The sequence below is a fragment of the Phascolarctos cinereus genome, unplaced genomic scaffold (genome assembly GCF_003287225.1).
Source record: "Phascolarctos cinereus isolate Bilbo 61053 unplaced genomic scaffold, phaCin_HiC Scaffold_2;HRSCAF=192, whole genome shotgun sequence".
Taxonomy (NCBI): Eukaryota; Metazoa; Chordata; class Mammalia; order Diprotodontia; family Phascolarctidae; genus Phascolarctos; species Phascolarctos cinereus.
In genome coordinates this window covers 203,255,708-203,273,299 of record NW_027555625.1, presented here as the reverse complement: position 1 = coordinate 203,273,299, position 17,592 = coordinate 203,255,708, and the positions used below count along the sequence as shown (strand labels likewise).

General features: G+C 35.3%; 1 protein-coding gene across 1 annotated transcript in view; it reads left to right on the top strand.

Moving 5' to 3' along the window:
- NOL10 (nucleolar protein 10) overlaps positions 1–17,592 on the top strand; it is a 110,021-nt gene that overhangs the window by 31,066 nt on the left and 61,363 nt on the right. Inside the window, exons 10-13 of the mRNA XM_020992678.2 lie at positions 1,566–1,644; positions 2,942–3,091; positions 6,108–6,174; positions 16,905–16,957. Coding sequence (XP_020848337.1) covers positions 1,566–1,644; positions 2,942–3,091; positions 6,108–6,174; positions 16,905–16,957 — 349 coding nt within the window. The remainder of the gene's footprint in view (positions 1–1,565; positions 1,645–2,941; positions 3,092–6,107; positions 6,175–16,904; positions 16,958–17,592) is intronic.

Genomic DNA, 17,592 nt, shown 5'->3' with positions numbered 1-17,592 from the left:
CCTCCTACTCAATAAACTCCAGTGGCTTCCTATTGCTATCAGTATCAAATACAAAATGCTCTGTTTGGCATTCAAAACACATCATAACCATAGCCTCCTCCTGTCTCTCCAGTCTTCTCACACCTTACTCCCTGCCACATACTCTTTGATCCAGTGATGCTGGCATTCTGGCTATTCTATGAACAAGACTCTCCATCTTTCAATGGGAGGCATTTTCCGTAGCTGTCCTCCGTGCCTGGAACACTCTCCCTGTTAACTTTTGTATACCGACTTCCCTGGCTTCCTATAAGTCCCAACTAAAATGCCATCTTCTACTAAAAGCCATTCCTAACTCCTCTTAATTCTAGTGCCTTCCTTCTGTTAATTTATTTCCTATTTACCCTGTAATGCATAGGATAAATAGCTTGTTTACATAAGCTATATAGGATAAATAGCTTATACATATCCGATATAGCTTATTTGTATATATTTGCATATTGTCTTCTCCAAATGATTGGAAACTCTTTGAGGGCAGGAACTGTCTTTTCCCTCTTGGGTATCCCAAGTGCTTAGTAAGTACCTGGTATATAGTAGGTACTTAATAAATGTTTATTGATTGCATTTAAGACAGTCTCATTTAGAAGGTAATTTTGAGAGGTCCAGAAAGAAAAAAAAAATTAAATTAACTAAATTACTTTCTCCTAATATGCCATTTATGCCACTACTAAGGATTTTTTAAAAATCAGTTTTCAGTAGCTCATGTTTATAAAAAGTATGTGCATGTCTACATGGATGATTGTATATCTAGTTAATACTTTAACTCATAAATATTGTATAGTTTTTATACACACACGTACAATATATGTAATATATTGTATGGTTTAAGATTTTTTTCATTGATGTTATAATACTGTAGCTCCTAGTTTTTTTTGCCAATTACCTTTGAACTTATGTCTTAATAAAGCTCAATTAATTTTATTTTGTTTTCCTTTTTTGTTACTGTTTTAAAAAAATTACAGGTTATTTCTTTCTCACTTTGAATCTTAGAATTATGATGCTAGAAGAGATTTGAGAGATTATCTGGTTCAATTTGTGAGGTATAGGGGAAAAGCACCCAAGTTGTGATAATAGGACCTGGATTCAGATCTTTACTTTGCTACTTCATGCCTGTGTGTAACCTTGAGTCAAATCACTTTTCCTCTCTAGGTCTCAGTTTCTTCAGCAACCTGAATTATATGGTTAGACTAGATGATCTCTGAGGTCCTTTCTAGCTCTAGGTCCTATAATATCCTCCTTTTACAAAAAGAGAACTTCCCTATTTATTGTTTTACGTGTTGGAGTCTAAAAATATTTCTTCTTAATAATTTGGGCAGTTTCTTTTGTAGCCTTTGAATTAAACAACCATTAAAGAGAAGCTGGATTTGGCTGGAGTTGGTAGTAAAATATTAAATCCCACACACACCCACCCACATTGGATTTGTAAGTCTCGTAGTGTTGCTCAGAGGTTCTTTTGAGATGTTAATATACCAGTTATTTTGGAGGATTCTTGGCCATTGTATAAATGGAGCATACATTATGTCTTTCAGAATAGACAGTTTGCCTACAATCTCAGCCCTGAAATTTAATGGTGCTTTGAACATGGCAGTTGGAACATCTACAGGGCAGGTAAATATGTTGTGAATTGAAACTGCAGTTTATCCAGTCTTTGTGCATAGTATGTGGGGGATGCCATCTGTTAGGTTGCTCACAAATATGATAATTTATGTTTCAGGGTTCATGAGTAGTATTGCTAAATATTATTTGAGATCTGGTGGTTGAGAGATCCAACCTAATGGATATATTAACTATTCTTTTAAAACCTTTTCTGTATTAACTTAGTCACTAGAAAACTATAATCATTATCTCAGCTTTATAGGAATTACTCCACTGAGTTAATATTTGATGCTGTAGTTTCAGTTTTCCATAGGCTTACATATTTAGCAATGATAGGATCCTTCAAATTATTTTATCTACCTTCTTCATTTTTATAGATGAAGATGCAGAGAGAAATTCAGCGATTTGTATTTGGTCACATAAGTTGTAAATAGAAGAGCAGAATTTGAACCAAGGTCCTCAGACTGTAAATCTAATGTCTGTCCACTTCTCCGAAGCTGCTTTCATAGGGGAGTCAATGATAAGAAACATCCATTTGAATATTTGTGTTTACAAAATCACTTTGAAGATAATCTTTATGATTCTACTTAAGGTCCATTTACTCTTATGATAAATTCCTCCTCCATCTCAGTTATTAGGAAAAAGTACATCTGTCCTGGTGAATCTGGATTTAAAAAAAAATTATGCAATGAATATTGTGAAATCTACAAAACACAGTATGTTTTTCTTTGTACTTTTGCAGCCAGGAAACTCAGAGCTAAATTCAGGGCTCAACTGAAGTAGCTTGACTTATTCTAGGGCCTGGCTAATTAATAATTACTTGGCTCTTTACTCCTTTTTCTTATGTTTTTCATTTTTCTATTTTAGGTTGTTTGTAGGAGTCTTTTCATTCATTTAAGACACAGATGTCATGTAGTTTATTGATTTTTTTTTCTTAGCACACATGCTTATTTGGGTGAAGCAAATTAGTTTCTTCATTATGCCAGGGTTTTCTTTTCAACATTCAGGTACTTCCCAAATGTAAGAAACTTTTTAATGGTAAGGTGAAGTCCGGCATTTATTACAGAATACCAGTCATTGGTGGACAAAGCACAAAAGACCTATTTTTAATCACTCTGGAAAGATTTTCTTTTTGGCTTAATTTATTTGTTGGACATTTTGCTGAATAGAGTATTAATAGTAAAATAATTAGGCAAGTGCCATCCTGTTCAAAATCTAAAATACTTTCAGTTTCCTTTGTTGTTGTTTTGGTTATTCTAGTTTTTCACAGCACAGATAACTTTAACTTTTTTTCCCCTTTTTCTTGAAGGTTTTGTTGTATGATCTTCGCTCTAGTAACCCATTATTGGTTAAGGATCACCAGTATGGTCTAGCTATTAAATCAATCCAGTTCCAGAATTCGTTAGATTTAATTTTATCTGCAGACTCTCGAATCATCAAAATGTGGAACAAAGACACAGTAAGTATTATAGTGTTGAATTTTCATTCCTTCATTTGCCTCTTTTGATACCATTTTGAAAAGGTATTGATTTCTTAGGACTTGTCAAGAGACAGTTTAGAAAGCTCTAGTAGGAAGTCAACTACTACACTATAGATAAGGTCTGTTTAGTTAGTAGAGTCATTACTCTTTGCTTTTTACTTGCTGTTGAGTGTAGTTTTTCATTTTGAAAAGTGAGCATAAAGTTTAAAAATGTTTAGGTGAGTGAAGAGCCCATGGGATATCCATTAAAGAGACTATTCTTGAATCCCCTAAAGTAGTTTTTAGACCCTGAAGTTCTCTTTCATCTTTATGAACGCTGTGTGTTCAGAATATCTTTCCATGATCATCCTTTTTAACCTTATATTCTTCTTTTGTATCATAAACTTGGGAAAACTCAATAAGTCCATAAAAACTAAGCTTTTTTTTTTCTTTTTCTCCAATTCCTATTTTCATTTTCTTTTTCTAGGAAGAGGTGCTTTGTGGGAGGACAGGAGGAGTATCTTGGTCTTTTAAATGGGATTAAAAAATATGTACAGTGGAAGCTGCTTAGGAGACTTGTCTGAATTAAATTAGTTCTAAATTCAGAAACTTTTATTCAAAAGAACCTTGGGAATTGTTTCTTATTTCTGTCTTCTTTCTTGGAATTAAGAAAATATTGCTTTTGCTCTGTTGGCTAGCTTAGTTCCCCTTCTCCGTTTTCATGGCAGGGCTTTATGATGAGGGAAAAGATATATCATTCAGTTTATTTTTCCTTTATCATCTCACTGTTTTTCCTTTAGAACCTATTTCTAGTGGGTTTTGTGTGCCTGGTGATATTGTCATCATTCTCCTGTTTACCTGGGCTTAAGATACGTTTCTCATCTTCCAAGGCTTCGTCCAAGTACTATGTCCTTTGGGAAGCTTTCTCTGATTTCTCCCCTATCCCCTCAAATAGTGCTGAGAAGTAAATCTCTTCTTTTTGCAGTCTTTTTTTAAAATTAATTTATTTTGATTTATCAACAATCACTTCCATGTGCTTTTGAGTTTAATGTTTTTCTCCCCATTCCTCCCTACCACCCTTCCCAAGACGGTGCACAATCTGATATAGGCTATACATATACATTCCTATTAAACATATTTTTACATTAGTGATGTTGTAAGTAAGAATTAGAACCAATGGGAGGAACCATCAGAAAGAGGAAACAAAACTCAGCAGAAGAAAAAAAAAATAGCAAATTCTATGTTTCGATCTGTGTTCAACTCCATAGTTCTTTCTTTGGATGTGGATAGCAATTTCCATCACAAGGCCTTTGGAGATGTCTTAGATCCTTGTATTGCTGGGAAGGGCTAAGTTTATCAATATTAGTCATCGCACAATGTGGCTGTTATTATGTACAGCATTCTCTTGGTTCTGCTCACTTCACTCAGGATCAGATCATACAAGTCTTTCCAGGTTTTTCTGAGGGTCAGCCTGTTCATCATTTCTTTATAGCCCGATAGTATTCCATTACATTCATATACTACAACTTGTTCAGCCATTTCCCAATTGATGGGCATCCTGTCAATTTCCAATTCTTTGCCACCACAAAAAGAGCTGCTATAAATATTTTTGTGCATGTGGGCCATTGTCCCATTCGTATGATCTCTTTGGGATATAGCCCTAGAAGTGCTGTTGGTGGGTCAAAGGGTATGCACATTTTTATAGCTCTTTGTGTATAGTTCCAAATTGCTCTCCAGAATGGTTGAATCATTTCACAACTCCACCAACAATGCATTAGTGTTCCAATTTTCACACATCTTCTCCCAAATTTATCATTGTCCTGTTTTGTCATGTTAGCCAATCTGATAGGTGTGGTGTAGTACCTCAGAGTTGTTTTGCTTTGCATTTCTCTAATCAATAGTGATTTAGAGCATTTTTTCATATGACTATAGATGGCTTTAATTTCTTCATCTGAGAACTGCCTATTTTATCCTTTGACCATTTATCAATTGGGGAATGACTTGTATTCTTATAAATTTGACTTAATTCTCTATATATTTTAGAAATGAGGCCCTTATCAGAGAGACTAATTGTAAAAATTCTTTTTTTTTTGTTTTTGCTGTTTTTTGGTGTGGCAGTCGGGGTTAAGTGACTTGCCCAGAGTCGCACAGCTAGGAAGTGTTATGTGTCTGAGGTGAGATTTGAACTCAGCTCCTCCTGACTCCAAGGCTGGAGCTCTATCCACTGAGCCACCTACCTGCCCCCCAATTGTAAAAATTCTTTCCCAGTTTTCTGCCTTCCTTCTAATTCTAGCTGCATTGGCTTTGTGCAAAAACTTCTCAATTTAATGTAATCAAAGTTACCCATTTTGCTACGTCCCAGAGTCTTCGTTTAATTTTAAATGACAAATGTAAAAGCTGGAAGGGGCTTCATGATAGCCCTTGTTTAAATTGTTGAAATAAGTTTTATTTGACTTTTGGGGGGTATTTGTAAATACCTAATTCCTTTCGGACCAACACATAAACTGTATATGAGCATTTTACTTTTCTATTTTTCTTTGTTAATCCCTCTCTTTATCTTTCCCCATGACTCTTTCTTTAGTAGTTCCTTTATGACTTGTTTGATTTCATTTTCTGAGATTGGATCATTTAAGATTTCAAGTTCACATTTTGTTAATTTGCATGTTATTTTGTATTTTTGTAGGTAATTTTTAAAAAATTCTTTCTTTTGCTAGCACATAATTGTGTATAGTAGGTTCAGATAATTTTAAAAAACGATCTTGTGATTTTTGCCTTGTTCATTTTTTTTCTTTTGGTAATTTGATTTTCTTCCTTTTTGAACTGGTTAAGGAACACATTTAATTATCAGACACTTATTAAGTACCAGTTAATTTAAGTTTTGTAAATAATACATATTTTTTGCTTTTAAAAAATATTATTACATAGTGTCACTTTGAATTGATTTACCTAGGTTCTCTTGTTTGTTAAAATAAATTTAAATTTATTTCAGTAGTTCATTTTTCTGTTTCTTTTACAGGGGAAAATATTTACTTCCTTGGAACCTGAACATGATATTAATGATGTCTGTCTTTATCCAGATTCAGGTGATATATCAAATGTTTGTTCCATTGTATATGTTGGCCTTCAAGTTTATCTAGTTTCATTGGGTAGACAGATTTTTCTGGGTCAGACTAATACTTGTGTGATAAATTGTGGGAAAAAACCAAGAGGAGGAAGTGGTATAGATGATTCAGAAAAGAGTATTCTTACCTCTGACTCACTTATCGTGGCTATTAGTAGTAAGTTATTATAGGATGTTGGTAGATATCCGTGTTATGGTGAATCAGGATTTTTAAGGTAACCAGGGTGATTTTATGTGATTATAGAATGACACTAAATATGTAAGAACACTGGATTTTAAAGCTATTTGTATTCATTGAGGAGCTGCTTGGTTATACTGAGGGATAAGCTGTTCATTCTATACAGTTGGGGCCTCCTAATATCCAGAAGTACCCAACCAGAAAATCTTACTTCCCATAAACTTTCTCATGGATTAGCCTTGGAGGTTTAAGAATTTGGGAAGGACCCAATGGGTCATAGCTCTACCAGCCCTTGATTCTTTTTGTGAAATGTCTGTATCAGTTCAGTAGACATACAGAACAGAATCAACTTTATGATATGCTCCTAGGCAAGGAGAATGTTCTAAGTATTGGCATTTCAACGCAGATATCTCTTAAGACCTTTTGATTTTAATGAAAATCATTCTTTTTTTTTGAAAATCATTTTTTAAGTGTATCAAAACTTTGCATTAAGTGCAGCTTGTATGTTGATTTTAATTTTTCTAAGTTAACTTTGATGGAAATGAATATTTTTAAAAAGACATTTCTCATTTGCAAAGCACATTCTTGCTTGATGATATGAATATAGTATGGTTTCTACATTAAGTTTTCACAAGTTGATTATAGAAAAAAGAAAAAGGCTAATAATGACCAAGGAACTTATTTTGTAACATCTATAAATATACTAGGAAAGGGCCTTTTAATGACTGCTTTGAGCTTCACTTATTTATATTTTGTTTTCTTTATTTCGGTAAAATCACATTCCCCACTCACCTCTTCTTTTACAATTCTTTTTTTTTTTTTTGGCTAGGCAGTGGGGTTAAGTGACTTGCCCAGGGTCATACAGCTAGTGTTATATGTCTGAGGCTGGATTTGAATTCAGATCCTCCTGACTTCAGGGCTGGTGCTCTAACCACTGTGCCACCTAGCTGCCCCTTCTTTTACAATTCTTAATGATTATGTGTTCAGTTTTTTTGTGAAGCAAGTATATTCTTTCCTCCTTCACCATTTTTCTCTGCCCTAGAGTCTTGCACAGTTCATGGATTCATTACTTAAGCACTTAAGTGCCTACAAGATGGAGAGAATTGTCTTAGACATTACAGGAAATATAAAGTTTAGATAAAACAGTCGTGGACCTCCTGAAGCTTATAATTCAATTTAGTCAACATTAAGGGTACTAGACAATGAGGGTACAAAGCCAAAATGAAATAGTCCCTGCCTTCAAGAAGCTTATATTCTACTGAAGTTACAGACAAATAAATGAATAAGTAAATTCATGATAATTTTAGGAGGAGGAGAGCACTTATAACTAGGAAGATTATACATAAGATTGTACATAAGCTCAGCCTTGAAGGAATTTAGAAATTCTGAGGACTGAGATTAGAAGGGAGTCCATCATAGTCATGGAGGACAGTCCATGAAAGGCACAGAGCTGGAATTTGGCATGCAAACTGAAATCAAGGCGAAAGTAGACCTATTTAACTGGTATACTTAGCACATAAAAGGGAGTAAATAATGTAGGTAGATTTGGAGAAGTAGTCACATGCCAAGCTGCGGCTTTAGTATTTTTTCCTAGAGGCTATAGAACGCCACTGATAATTTTTGAGCAAATGATATGGTTAGGCTTCTGTGGTGGGAAGATTATTTTGGCAACTAAATGTGGAGGCTGAATTGGAGAAAGTAGAAACTAGAGGCTAAGTCTACTTCTAATAGTCATAAATGAGACAAGATGAGGTTTTGAACTAGGCTAATGTTCATATCAAAGAAAAGACTAGGATGAATGAGAGATATTAAGGAAGTAGAAGTGACAAGATTTACCAACTAATTGGATCTGAGGTTGGCAGAGTAAAAGTGAATAGCTGGATTCTGAGGATAAGATCCTTGGTGAGTAGAAAGCTATTAGTACTTTCAGTAGAAATAGGAAAGTTTGGAGAGATGTCAGTTTTGAGGGAAGAAAATAAACTTTCTTTTGGAACATTCAGAGATGTCTAGCTCTGGAGAGATAGAAGTCCTGGATATGTGATTTGAGAGTCACTCTGCATAGAGATAATTGAAAACCTTGAGAGCTGAGGGGATCACCAAGGAACTTTGTTGGAGTGTGGCAAGGTCCCAGAATAGAGCGTAGTAGACACTCACATTGGAATATGGGCTTTAGATAATGCTCCAGCTAAGGATGTAGTTAGAGGTGCAAGAGGAGAATTGGGAAAGCACGTTGTCATAAAAGCCAAGGGAGGAGGTGGACATCTGTGCCAAAATTGGCAAACAGGTAGAGAAGGTTATGGACTGAGAAGATGCCATTAAACTAACAATTAGGAAATAGTTGGTAACTTTGGAGAGAGCAGCTTCGATCAAGAGGTGTGCTTAATGGAAACCAGATTTTATGCTGTTAACAAGTGAACGAGAACAGAAAGAGATTGGAATACAAATTACTTTTTCTAGAAGTTTGGTGATGAAAGAGAGGAGAGAGAGACAGAGGGCAGTCACTAGAGACGGCAAGAGGGCAAGCCAGAGATGACCAAAACCTAGTCACATTCGTGGACAGCAGGAAAGAAGAGATTGAAAGTGGATAAGGAGAGACTGAAAATTTGGGAGGTTGAATAGATTATCAAAGGGATGATTTCCCATAGGAGACAGGCATATGATTAAGGATAAAAGTGGCAGAGTGGAGTTGGCATTTGTACATAGATGGGGCCTTTTCCTTAGAGCCTAGAGCAGAAGAGATTGTAGGATGTTGTAGAGAGATTTTGAAGTGTACAACAATAGGAAAAGATAAGGTTCAAGCTGGAGAGCTTCCATTTTCTTAGTAAAGTAAGAGTCAAAGTGTCTCCTTCACAGATTTGTGAGTCAGGTAATACACATATTATTAACTCATTTTACAGATGGATGAGCTGAGGTTCAGTAATTTGAAGTGACTTGCCCAGGGTTAAATAAATGCCTATTAAGCAGCAGAGCTGGGACTTAAGCCCAGTTCTTCTGACTTCAAGTCCAGTGCTCTTTCTTGACAATATCATGGTAATGCCTCAGAAATATTTTCCTACAAATTTAATTTTTTTTTGGTGATGTCTGTTTTTATGCTTCTGGAAATTAATTTGGGTTTATAAACTTTTTCAAATGGAAAGCTTTTACCTCTCCCCTACTTCTCCCACCTTTCCCTCAAAGGGTTAAGGGACTTTGAAGCATCCACATTTGACCTATTAATATAACTTAGTTGAATCAATATTAGTTGATATCACTTATAAATGTATAAATTATGAATAAATAGTTGAATCACTTATAAATTTTCAAGAACCGACTAAATAGCATAGAGAACTTTATGAGGGCAAGGCAAGGTTTGTGATTAGTTATTTTGGGGGGAAATGATAGCTGTCCCCCAATAATATCTAATTGTCGTGGGGTAGAGGGATTAGGTTTATTCTGCAAAGCTTCAGAGGGAAAAACAAGGATGTAAGAAGAAACTTTCGAGAGGCAGATTTCAACTCAATAAAAGAGCTTCACAGTTAGCCCTTTCTGAAAATAGAATTGCTTGAAGTAGTGACTTCCCTGTTATTTGAAGTTTTCAGGCAGAGATTGAATGACCATTGAGAATATTGTAGAAGAATTTCTGATTCTTTCATTAGGTAGCTGATTGGAATATATGAGTTTTAAGGTCCTTTCTCACCTTTGTGATTGTAGGCCAAACAGGAATTAAGGTTGACTAAAGTGGGCCCCTTAGAGCTTTGTGGGAGAATTGTGAAGCTAGAGAGTTATGTACAAAGAAGCTGGAGAGAGGTGCAAAATGACAAGGGAGAGAGTGCCAATACAAACTTTATCTATGTCAAAATTTTTGCCTAGGCTTAGTTGTGGACTTACAGAAGAGGGAACATGAACATCTTCACCCTCTTCTGCCATTCTTTAGACCCACAGCTCAAGCTAGTACTATTATTCTTACATTCATTCGTGTACCTTATGCGATACATAGGCTTTAGTGGGCTGACTTGGAACTTAGATACCACTTACATTATTTCTATGGAAAAAAATTCATTATGAGTTCCAGATAACATTTGCACATTTGGAACACACTATGCCTGCAATTTAGGAGCTGTATTTTTTAGTATTAAATTGCTTGTGTTCTTCATGAGGATCTGTTTAATAAGCTAAATACATTGGTGCATATTGACATGGTTTCTAAGCATGATATTAAAAAAAGGTAAAAGCAAACATGAGAGACTTCCCACCTTTTTCCCCCTCTGGCAGTGGTATTTACTTGTAGACTGTCTACCAGTAAATTGTATGAGACAGTGGCCAGTGCCAGATGCTTCAAAGGGAGACTTGATACTCTCATAATATCTGATCATAAGAGACTAGACCATAGAAGGGTTCTGTGTTGACTACAGGTGCTGAGTACCTTTTGATCCTGGAAGAATTATTTTTTGTTGTTGTTGTTATTTGTTTTGCTCTTTGTTTCTCTGAAGGTCATTGTATCTCCCCCTAAATTAACTTTCCTCTTAGTGGTTTGAAAAGAAGCCTTTTTGTTTCTATTTGTTAGTAACTTCTGGCATTCTTTAGGCTTTATGAAATTGTTTATCTTTCACATTTATAATTGGTTTTGGCCTTGACATTCCCTAACTTAGACTGATAGCCAATCAGCATATATCTTTACTTCCATATACGGTTGTCATTAACTCATGCTTCATTGAAAAAATAAATCTAGCTCAATCTAGTCAGAATTCTCTCATGTAATCAGATTAGTCTCTTCTGTGGTTTGAAGGTGTGGCTGTGTTCTCTTGTGAGATGCGGTGTTAAGAAGCAAAGCCAGTGGAGACAGGTTGGGGAGCTGTCTTTTGATCAGGAAGCTTCTCTTTAGTTGTGAGATATTTCCTATCATTGAGCAAAGACATATTTAGTCCCTATGACTTTTTCTTCTTTAATTATGGCTGAAGGCTCTTGGAAGTTGCATTGACATCACTCTTATTTGTGGCAGTATTTGAAGCATAGTCATCATGTGCTTTATCTTACTGTAGCCTTCGTTTTCCTCTGAGTTTGAAACTATTAGTTGTTTCCACTGCCATAAAACATGTTTAAATACCAAAGGTTTTTATAGGTCTTAGTAACTAACTACAGAGACTTTAGGACGAATGCTTCTGAATATTGTGATAACGATCAGGTATCTTGTGTGTGTGTGTTTTAAGTATTTGCTTTACCTTGATCTGAGTTTTTGCCTTTCTAGATTTTATTGGTACTTTTGGATTTCCTTTCTATTTTTTTTTTTTGTCAAGGAAATTTTGGTTTCCAGCTTTGAGATAAAGCACACTAGCCAGTTACACACAATGCATGACTTGGACTGAATGTTTAATTACATTCCTGCTATGTGGCTCAGTGTTAATAGACCTCATTAATCTTAGCTTCCTTCATATCTATATGAAATTACTTTTTAATCTTCGACTTTTTAATCCTCTTATGTGCTACACAAAGCTGATGGCCAAAATAATTTATTTTAAAATACATACAAGCTACCAGTTAGTTGTCCATATATGTGGGTGTATTTATTGCTAAAGATATGTGTTCTGGTACTTTAAGTATAATTGTCTTCCTTTTATTTTCTCTCTCCCATGCTCTATAAGTAGATCAGATAAAAAGAGAATAATGTAACTTTCATTTGATTCAGCAAATTCAGCAAACATTTATTAAACACTCACTGTTTGCCTAGCAATTGTCCTAGTTGTTTAGGGAGATAAAAAATAAACAAGGTATGTTTCCTGCTTTCGTCAGGTTTATAGTATGGCATAGAGAGAAGAGACATATACAAATAACTATAATATAAACATTGTAATGAAAACATGGTAAATGAAAGAATTGTGTCAGAACCTGGGTTCTAATTCTGGCTCACAATTTGTAATACAAAACATGACATGAGGAATATATCAGGATTCAAATTCTGGTTCTCTTTCCTAGTCCACTGCACCTTTCTGTATTGAGGAGTTTAGTTAGATGGCAAAGATCCCTTTAGCTTTAACTTCAGTAGTCATAGGTACAGGAGAGGGGTTCAGATGTGAGACCACCCTTGGAATTTGAAACTGTTTCCAGAATTTTCTGCTGCTACTTAAAATTGTACCAAGAGCACATCACTAAGGTAGGGTTATGAGGCAGGGTATCAGGCAAGCAGGTATTGTTGCTGTATCATAACTGACCTAAGAGACTTTGACAAGAGAGCCCTTTCTAAAGCAGAGAGGGGGAAATGGGTTTTTTACATGATGTGAGATTGTTATACAAGTGTCCGTGTCTTCTGCCACTGTGTTATGTAAAAACTAAGTATGTTAGAACAGATAGTAAGACTTGAGAGATTCATCTAGTCAGTGTAAAGTCTTGTCACTGAGATTGACAGAAAAATTGCTGATAACCCTGTGTTTTGCTAGTAGTCTTGATCATCTGATTTACAGGCATATCTCTTGGTTTATCCCACCACTGCTATCATAAAAAATTTGCAATAGGATTCAACTATCAATGAGTGCATAGTGTTATCAAATACTGTTAGGTTCGGTAGCACTCTTCTGTGATACATATCTACATAGTCCATTCAACAGGCATTTACTAAGTGCTTCTTATGTGCTAGATACTGTGCTAAGTACTAGAGATACAAAGAAAAGCAAAAACAGAGGTCTTGGTCTCAGGAGTTCACATTTTAATGGGGAAGACAACATGTAAAAAACGGTACATGCAAGATATGTACAGTGTAAATGAGAGGTGGTCCCTGAGGGAAAACATTAATTGTGGAGGAAGGAGAGAACAGGGGTACCAGGAAAAGCCTTTTACAGAAAATGGTATTTGAAACTGAGTCTGGAAGGAAGCCAAGAGGCAGAAGTGAGGAGGGAGAGCATTCCAGCACATGTAAGGAATGGTGAGAAAGCCAGTGTTATTGAATTAAAGAGCATGTGGAGGGGAATAAAAGTGTAAGAAGACTGGGAAAGTAGGAAGGAGTCAGACTGTGAGAGGCTTTAAAAGCCAAAGAGAGGATTTTATATTTTATCCTAAAGCTAATAGGGAGTCCTTAGAGTTTATTGGGTAGGAAGATCCCAGCACTTTAGCAAGATCCCTTTGACGGCTAAGTGGAGGATGGATTGGAGTGACATGAGAGCTATGGAATGAACATGGAATTTGGAGTTAGACTGCCTGATGTCAACATTGGTATTATCCTCAACTCTTCATCCCATGTATCCAGTCAATTTTCCAATCTTGCCATTTCTACCTCTACCATATCCTTCTCTCTCCTCACAGAGCTACCTCCTTACTTCACACCTTTATCATCTCTTGCCAAGATTACTGCAATGTCCTCCACTCTGGTCTCCCTGCTCCAGTCCATTCTACATGCTGCTGCCAAAGAGATCTTCCTTGAGTATACATCTGCACTTGAGTATTTCTGTCATTCCTGTACTCAAGAAACCCCAGCACAAGAATTTATAAATTAAAACTGTCTAGATCCGTGAGAACCGGAGGGCAAAGTTAAAAAAAAATCCATCCATCCATCCATCCATCCATCCATCCATCCATCCATCCATCTATCTATCTATCTTATCTGTCTGTCTATCTATCTGTCTGTCTGTGTCTGTCTGTCTATCTATCTGTCTATCATGTTTTTATCCACTGATTACTTCCTGAAAGGTATGCTTAAAGAAAAGTCCTAGGAACATCACAACCAAAATCTAGATCAAATTAAAAATACTGCAAGCAACCAGGAAGAAGCAGCTCAGGTACCAGTGATTATAAAAGGCCTGGTAGCTTATACTTTAAATGAGACGTCTTGGAATGCAATATTCCAAAAGGTAAAAACATATAATCAATTATAATTTATTATGCAAAGGTGAGCATATGAGAATAAGAATATATGCAAGCATGGGCGAGAAGAGGTGAGGAGAGCATACAGAACTGGACAAAGGAGGATTGAGCACACACATATGCATGCACACATAAAAAAACCCCCAAAACCAACAAACCTGTTTGGTGTATAAATATATCAAAGTCAACAGGGTATGGAAGATTGTCAAGAGGAAGTATAATACCATGGAGAGAACAGTCCTTAGCAAAACAAACTTCCTGATCTTGAACTGTAGATTAAAGGAAAAAAAAAGAATTGGAATCTAAATTTAAAAGAAAAAATCTAAAAAAACCCCTAGAATCAAAATAAAAAATGAAAAGAAATAGAATCTAAAGAGGGTGCCCATTAATGAGAAGATATTGTGGTATATGAGTGTAATGGAATATTACTATGCTGTAAGAAATTATAGAAAAGATGATGGCAGAAACCCTGAATTGTATGAATTGATGCAAAGTGAGGAGATACAGAATGGTTTCTTATAAGGACAACAATACTATAAAGAAAAACAAAAAGAACTAAAAATTAAAACGCTTTAGTTTGAAAAAACTAAAGAACTCTTATCAGTGCAATGACCAACCAGGTCTCCTGAGGACCTTTAGTGAAACATTTTACCTACCTCTTGACCAGAGTGATGGATTAAAGGTCAGAAAGAGACATGCATTTTTGGACACAGCCACTGTGTAGATTTATTTTGTTTGACTACTTATTTGTTATTAGGTTTTTATTTTGCTTTTTTAGCTTTTTATTTAGCAGAGGAGGAGGAGGTAGAGTTAGAAATACTGATGCCAAAAAAAGAGAGAACTTTTAGAAAATGCACAGAAGAGAACAGGAAAGTTCAAAGGGAAACACAGGCAAGCACAGAACTTATGAAAGTAATGTGCAGAATTTATTACATACTTTTAAAAAAGTGGTAGGAAATGGATACTCAAGGTCTCTTCTAGAACATTCTTTATATGGAAATGTTTATTTGGTGTTTGAATTCAAAATAATTAAAAAAAACCTACTGGCTTTTTTCTTCTTCTAGAATCAAAAGCAAATGCTGTTTAGTTTTTAAAGGCCTTACCAACTTGCCTCAACCTGTCTTTCCAGCCTTACTTTACTCTCATTCCCATTCTACTTGTGGTCCAGCCAAACCATCCTTTTATCTGTTTCTTATGTACAGCACTCCATCTCCTCTTTCCATGCCTTTGCACTGGCTATCCTTCTTTCTGGAGGACTTCCCCCTTCTCATCATTCCCTCGTAGAATCCTTTTCCTTTGTCACAGCTTATACACTACTTGCTTTTACATGCAGCCTTTCTTAGTCACTTCACCTGCTGGTGCCCTTCCTCTTAAACGATCTTATATTTAGCTACTTTATATTCCTCTTTATTCTTTCTGTATTCATTCTGTATATAGTTACATATATTTTTTGTTGTCTTTCCCATTGGAGTGCAAAGTTCTTAAATTAGAGATTGTTTCATTTATTATATTTGTATCCCTTAGCACAGTGATAGGGGTTTAATAAATAGATTGATTCAAATGCCAAGTTTGCTACTTACTAATTTTGTGATAGGCATGTCATTTAACTACTCTGGGACTCAGTTTCATCAGCTGTGTGGAGATTGGACCAGGTGATCCTCAAGATTCCTTCCAGCCTTATATCTCTGAATTTAGTCACTGTTAATAGTGTGATCTTCAGCTTATTTATGAATCTTGGATCAAAGATATGGAGCTCTTCCTTGACATTTTGTGGAAAAGAGTTTACATTGGCTGATGGGCAGGAAAAGTATTCTGTCCCCCTCCATTTATTGTTTTGTATTTTTGAAAAATTCAGTTTGCCTCCGTATTTTCTCTCTTACCTTCTCCTCTTCCTTTTAGTTGAGAAAGTAGGAAAAAGCAAAATGCCTATTAACAAACATGTGTACTCAAGCAAAACAAATCCATATTCCTCAAAAGTCTCCATCTGCACTCTTGGATCTATCACTTTTGTGTTATGACATGGAATGCCTGTTTTTACCGAGTCCTCTGCAGTTGTGATTTGTTATTGGTCATTGTGTTGATAATTGTTTCTAAATCTTTCAGAGTTGTTTGTCTTCACCAAATTGTTATCATATAAATTGTTCTCCTGGTTCTGCTCGCTTCACCTTGTATCCTCAGTTCATATTAGTCTTAATTTTTATGAAGCCCATGCCCTTTATCATCTCTTATAGTACAATAATATGCCATCACATTGATGAGCCATAATTTGTTTAGCTGTTCCTAATTGATGGACACCTCCTCAGTTTCCAGTTCTTTGTCACCACAAAAAGACTGTCCTTTGTTGTAGTGAGAGAGAATACATTGAAGCTCCTTTTCATTTGTCCCTGAATTTTAAAATATGTTTCTTTTAAGTATTTTTCAGGCCCTGTGTAGACTTTGGAAGGAATTTTAGAGATTTAGTTTAAACTGGTTTCCTCTTTTATAGATGAGGAAGGCGAGGCCCAGAAAAATCGTATTAATTGCTCAAGGACACAGAAGAAATCTTTCTCTTGGGGTTTATTTTTTTGCCATGGTATAATTTTGCGTGGTATTAGAAACCATTTTAAAAATCTTCAGATGTTTAATCGTAAAAAAAAGATTTTCTTTTGCTATCTGTTTACTGTGTTTTGTGTAATTTTTTTTTTTAGGAATGCTTCTGACAGCCAATGAAACCCCTAAAATGGGCATATATTACATACCTGTAAGTACTGCAGATAAGCTGTATGATTAAATGTAGGAGCAAGTAAAGGCACTGTTTGTTTTTTTAAATTGTTTTTACTCAGAATGAATTTGAGTCTACATGGGAATCTTAAATTAAAGCATAGTAAAAATGTATAGGTTTACTTAACTTCCTAGAGTCAGTAAAATTATATATAAGGTGTTACTAAAATGTTCTGTTATGGGAAGTAAGGGAACATAGAGTTTTAGGAATAAAAAGTTTATCTTTCTAAGTTTATCTTTACTTTTATATCTCTTGTTTGAAGCTTGTTTCTTAATATTACTTTATAGATTTTGGCCAAGAAAAGGCCACTCTAAACATAAAAAAAATCTGACCATTTTGTAGTAGTTGCTAATTATTAGTTCTTATAAGTGGTTTCTTATATTTAATTAAAAAAAATTTTTTTAAAAGTGACCCTGCTTAATAATGTATGTTTTCAGCTCACTGTATTAGAGCTCTTTTTCTCATGTACATAAATAACTCATTTTTTCTTAGGTTTATTCCCTTTCCTTTTAATTTCTTCTTAAGAAGGTAGTACTGGTGAGAATGATCCTAGAAATAGAAAAATGAGAGGCAGCATGTTATAGTAGATAGAGCACCTGGCGCATACTGGCTGC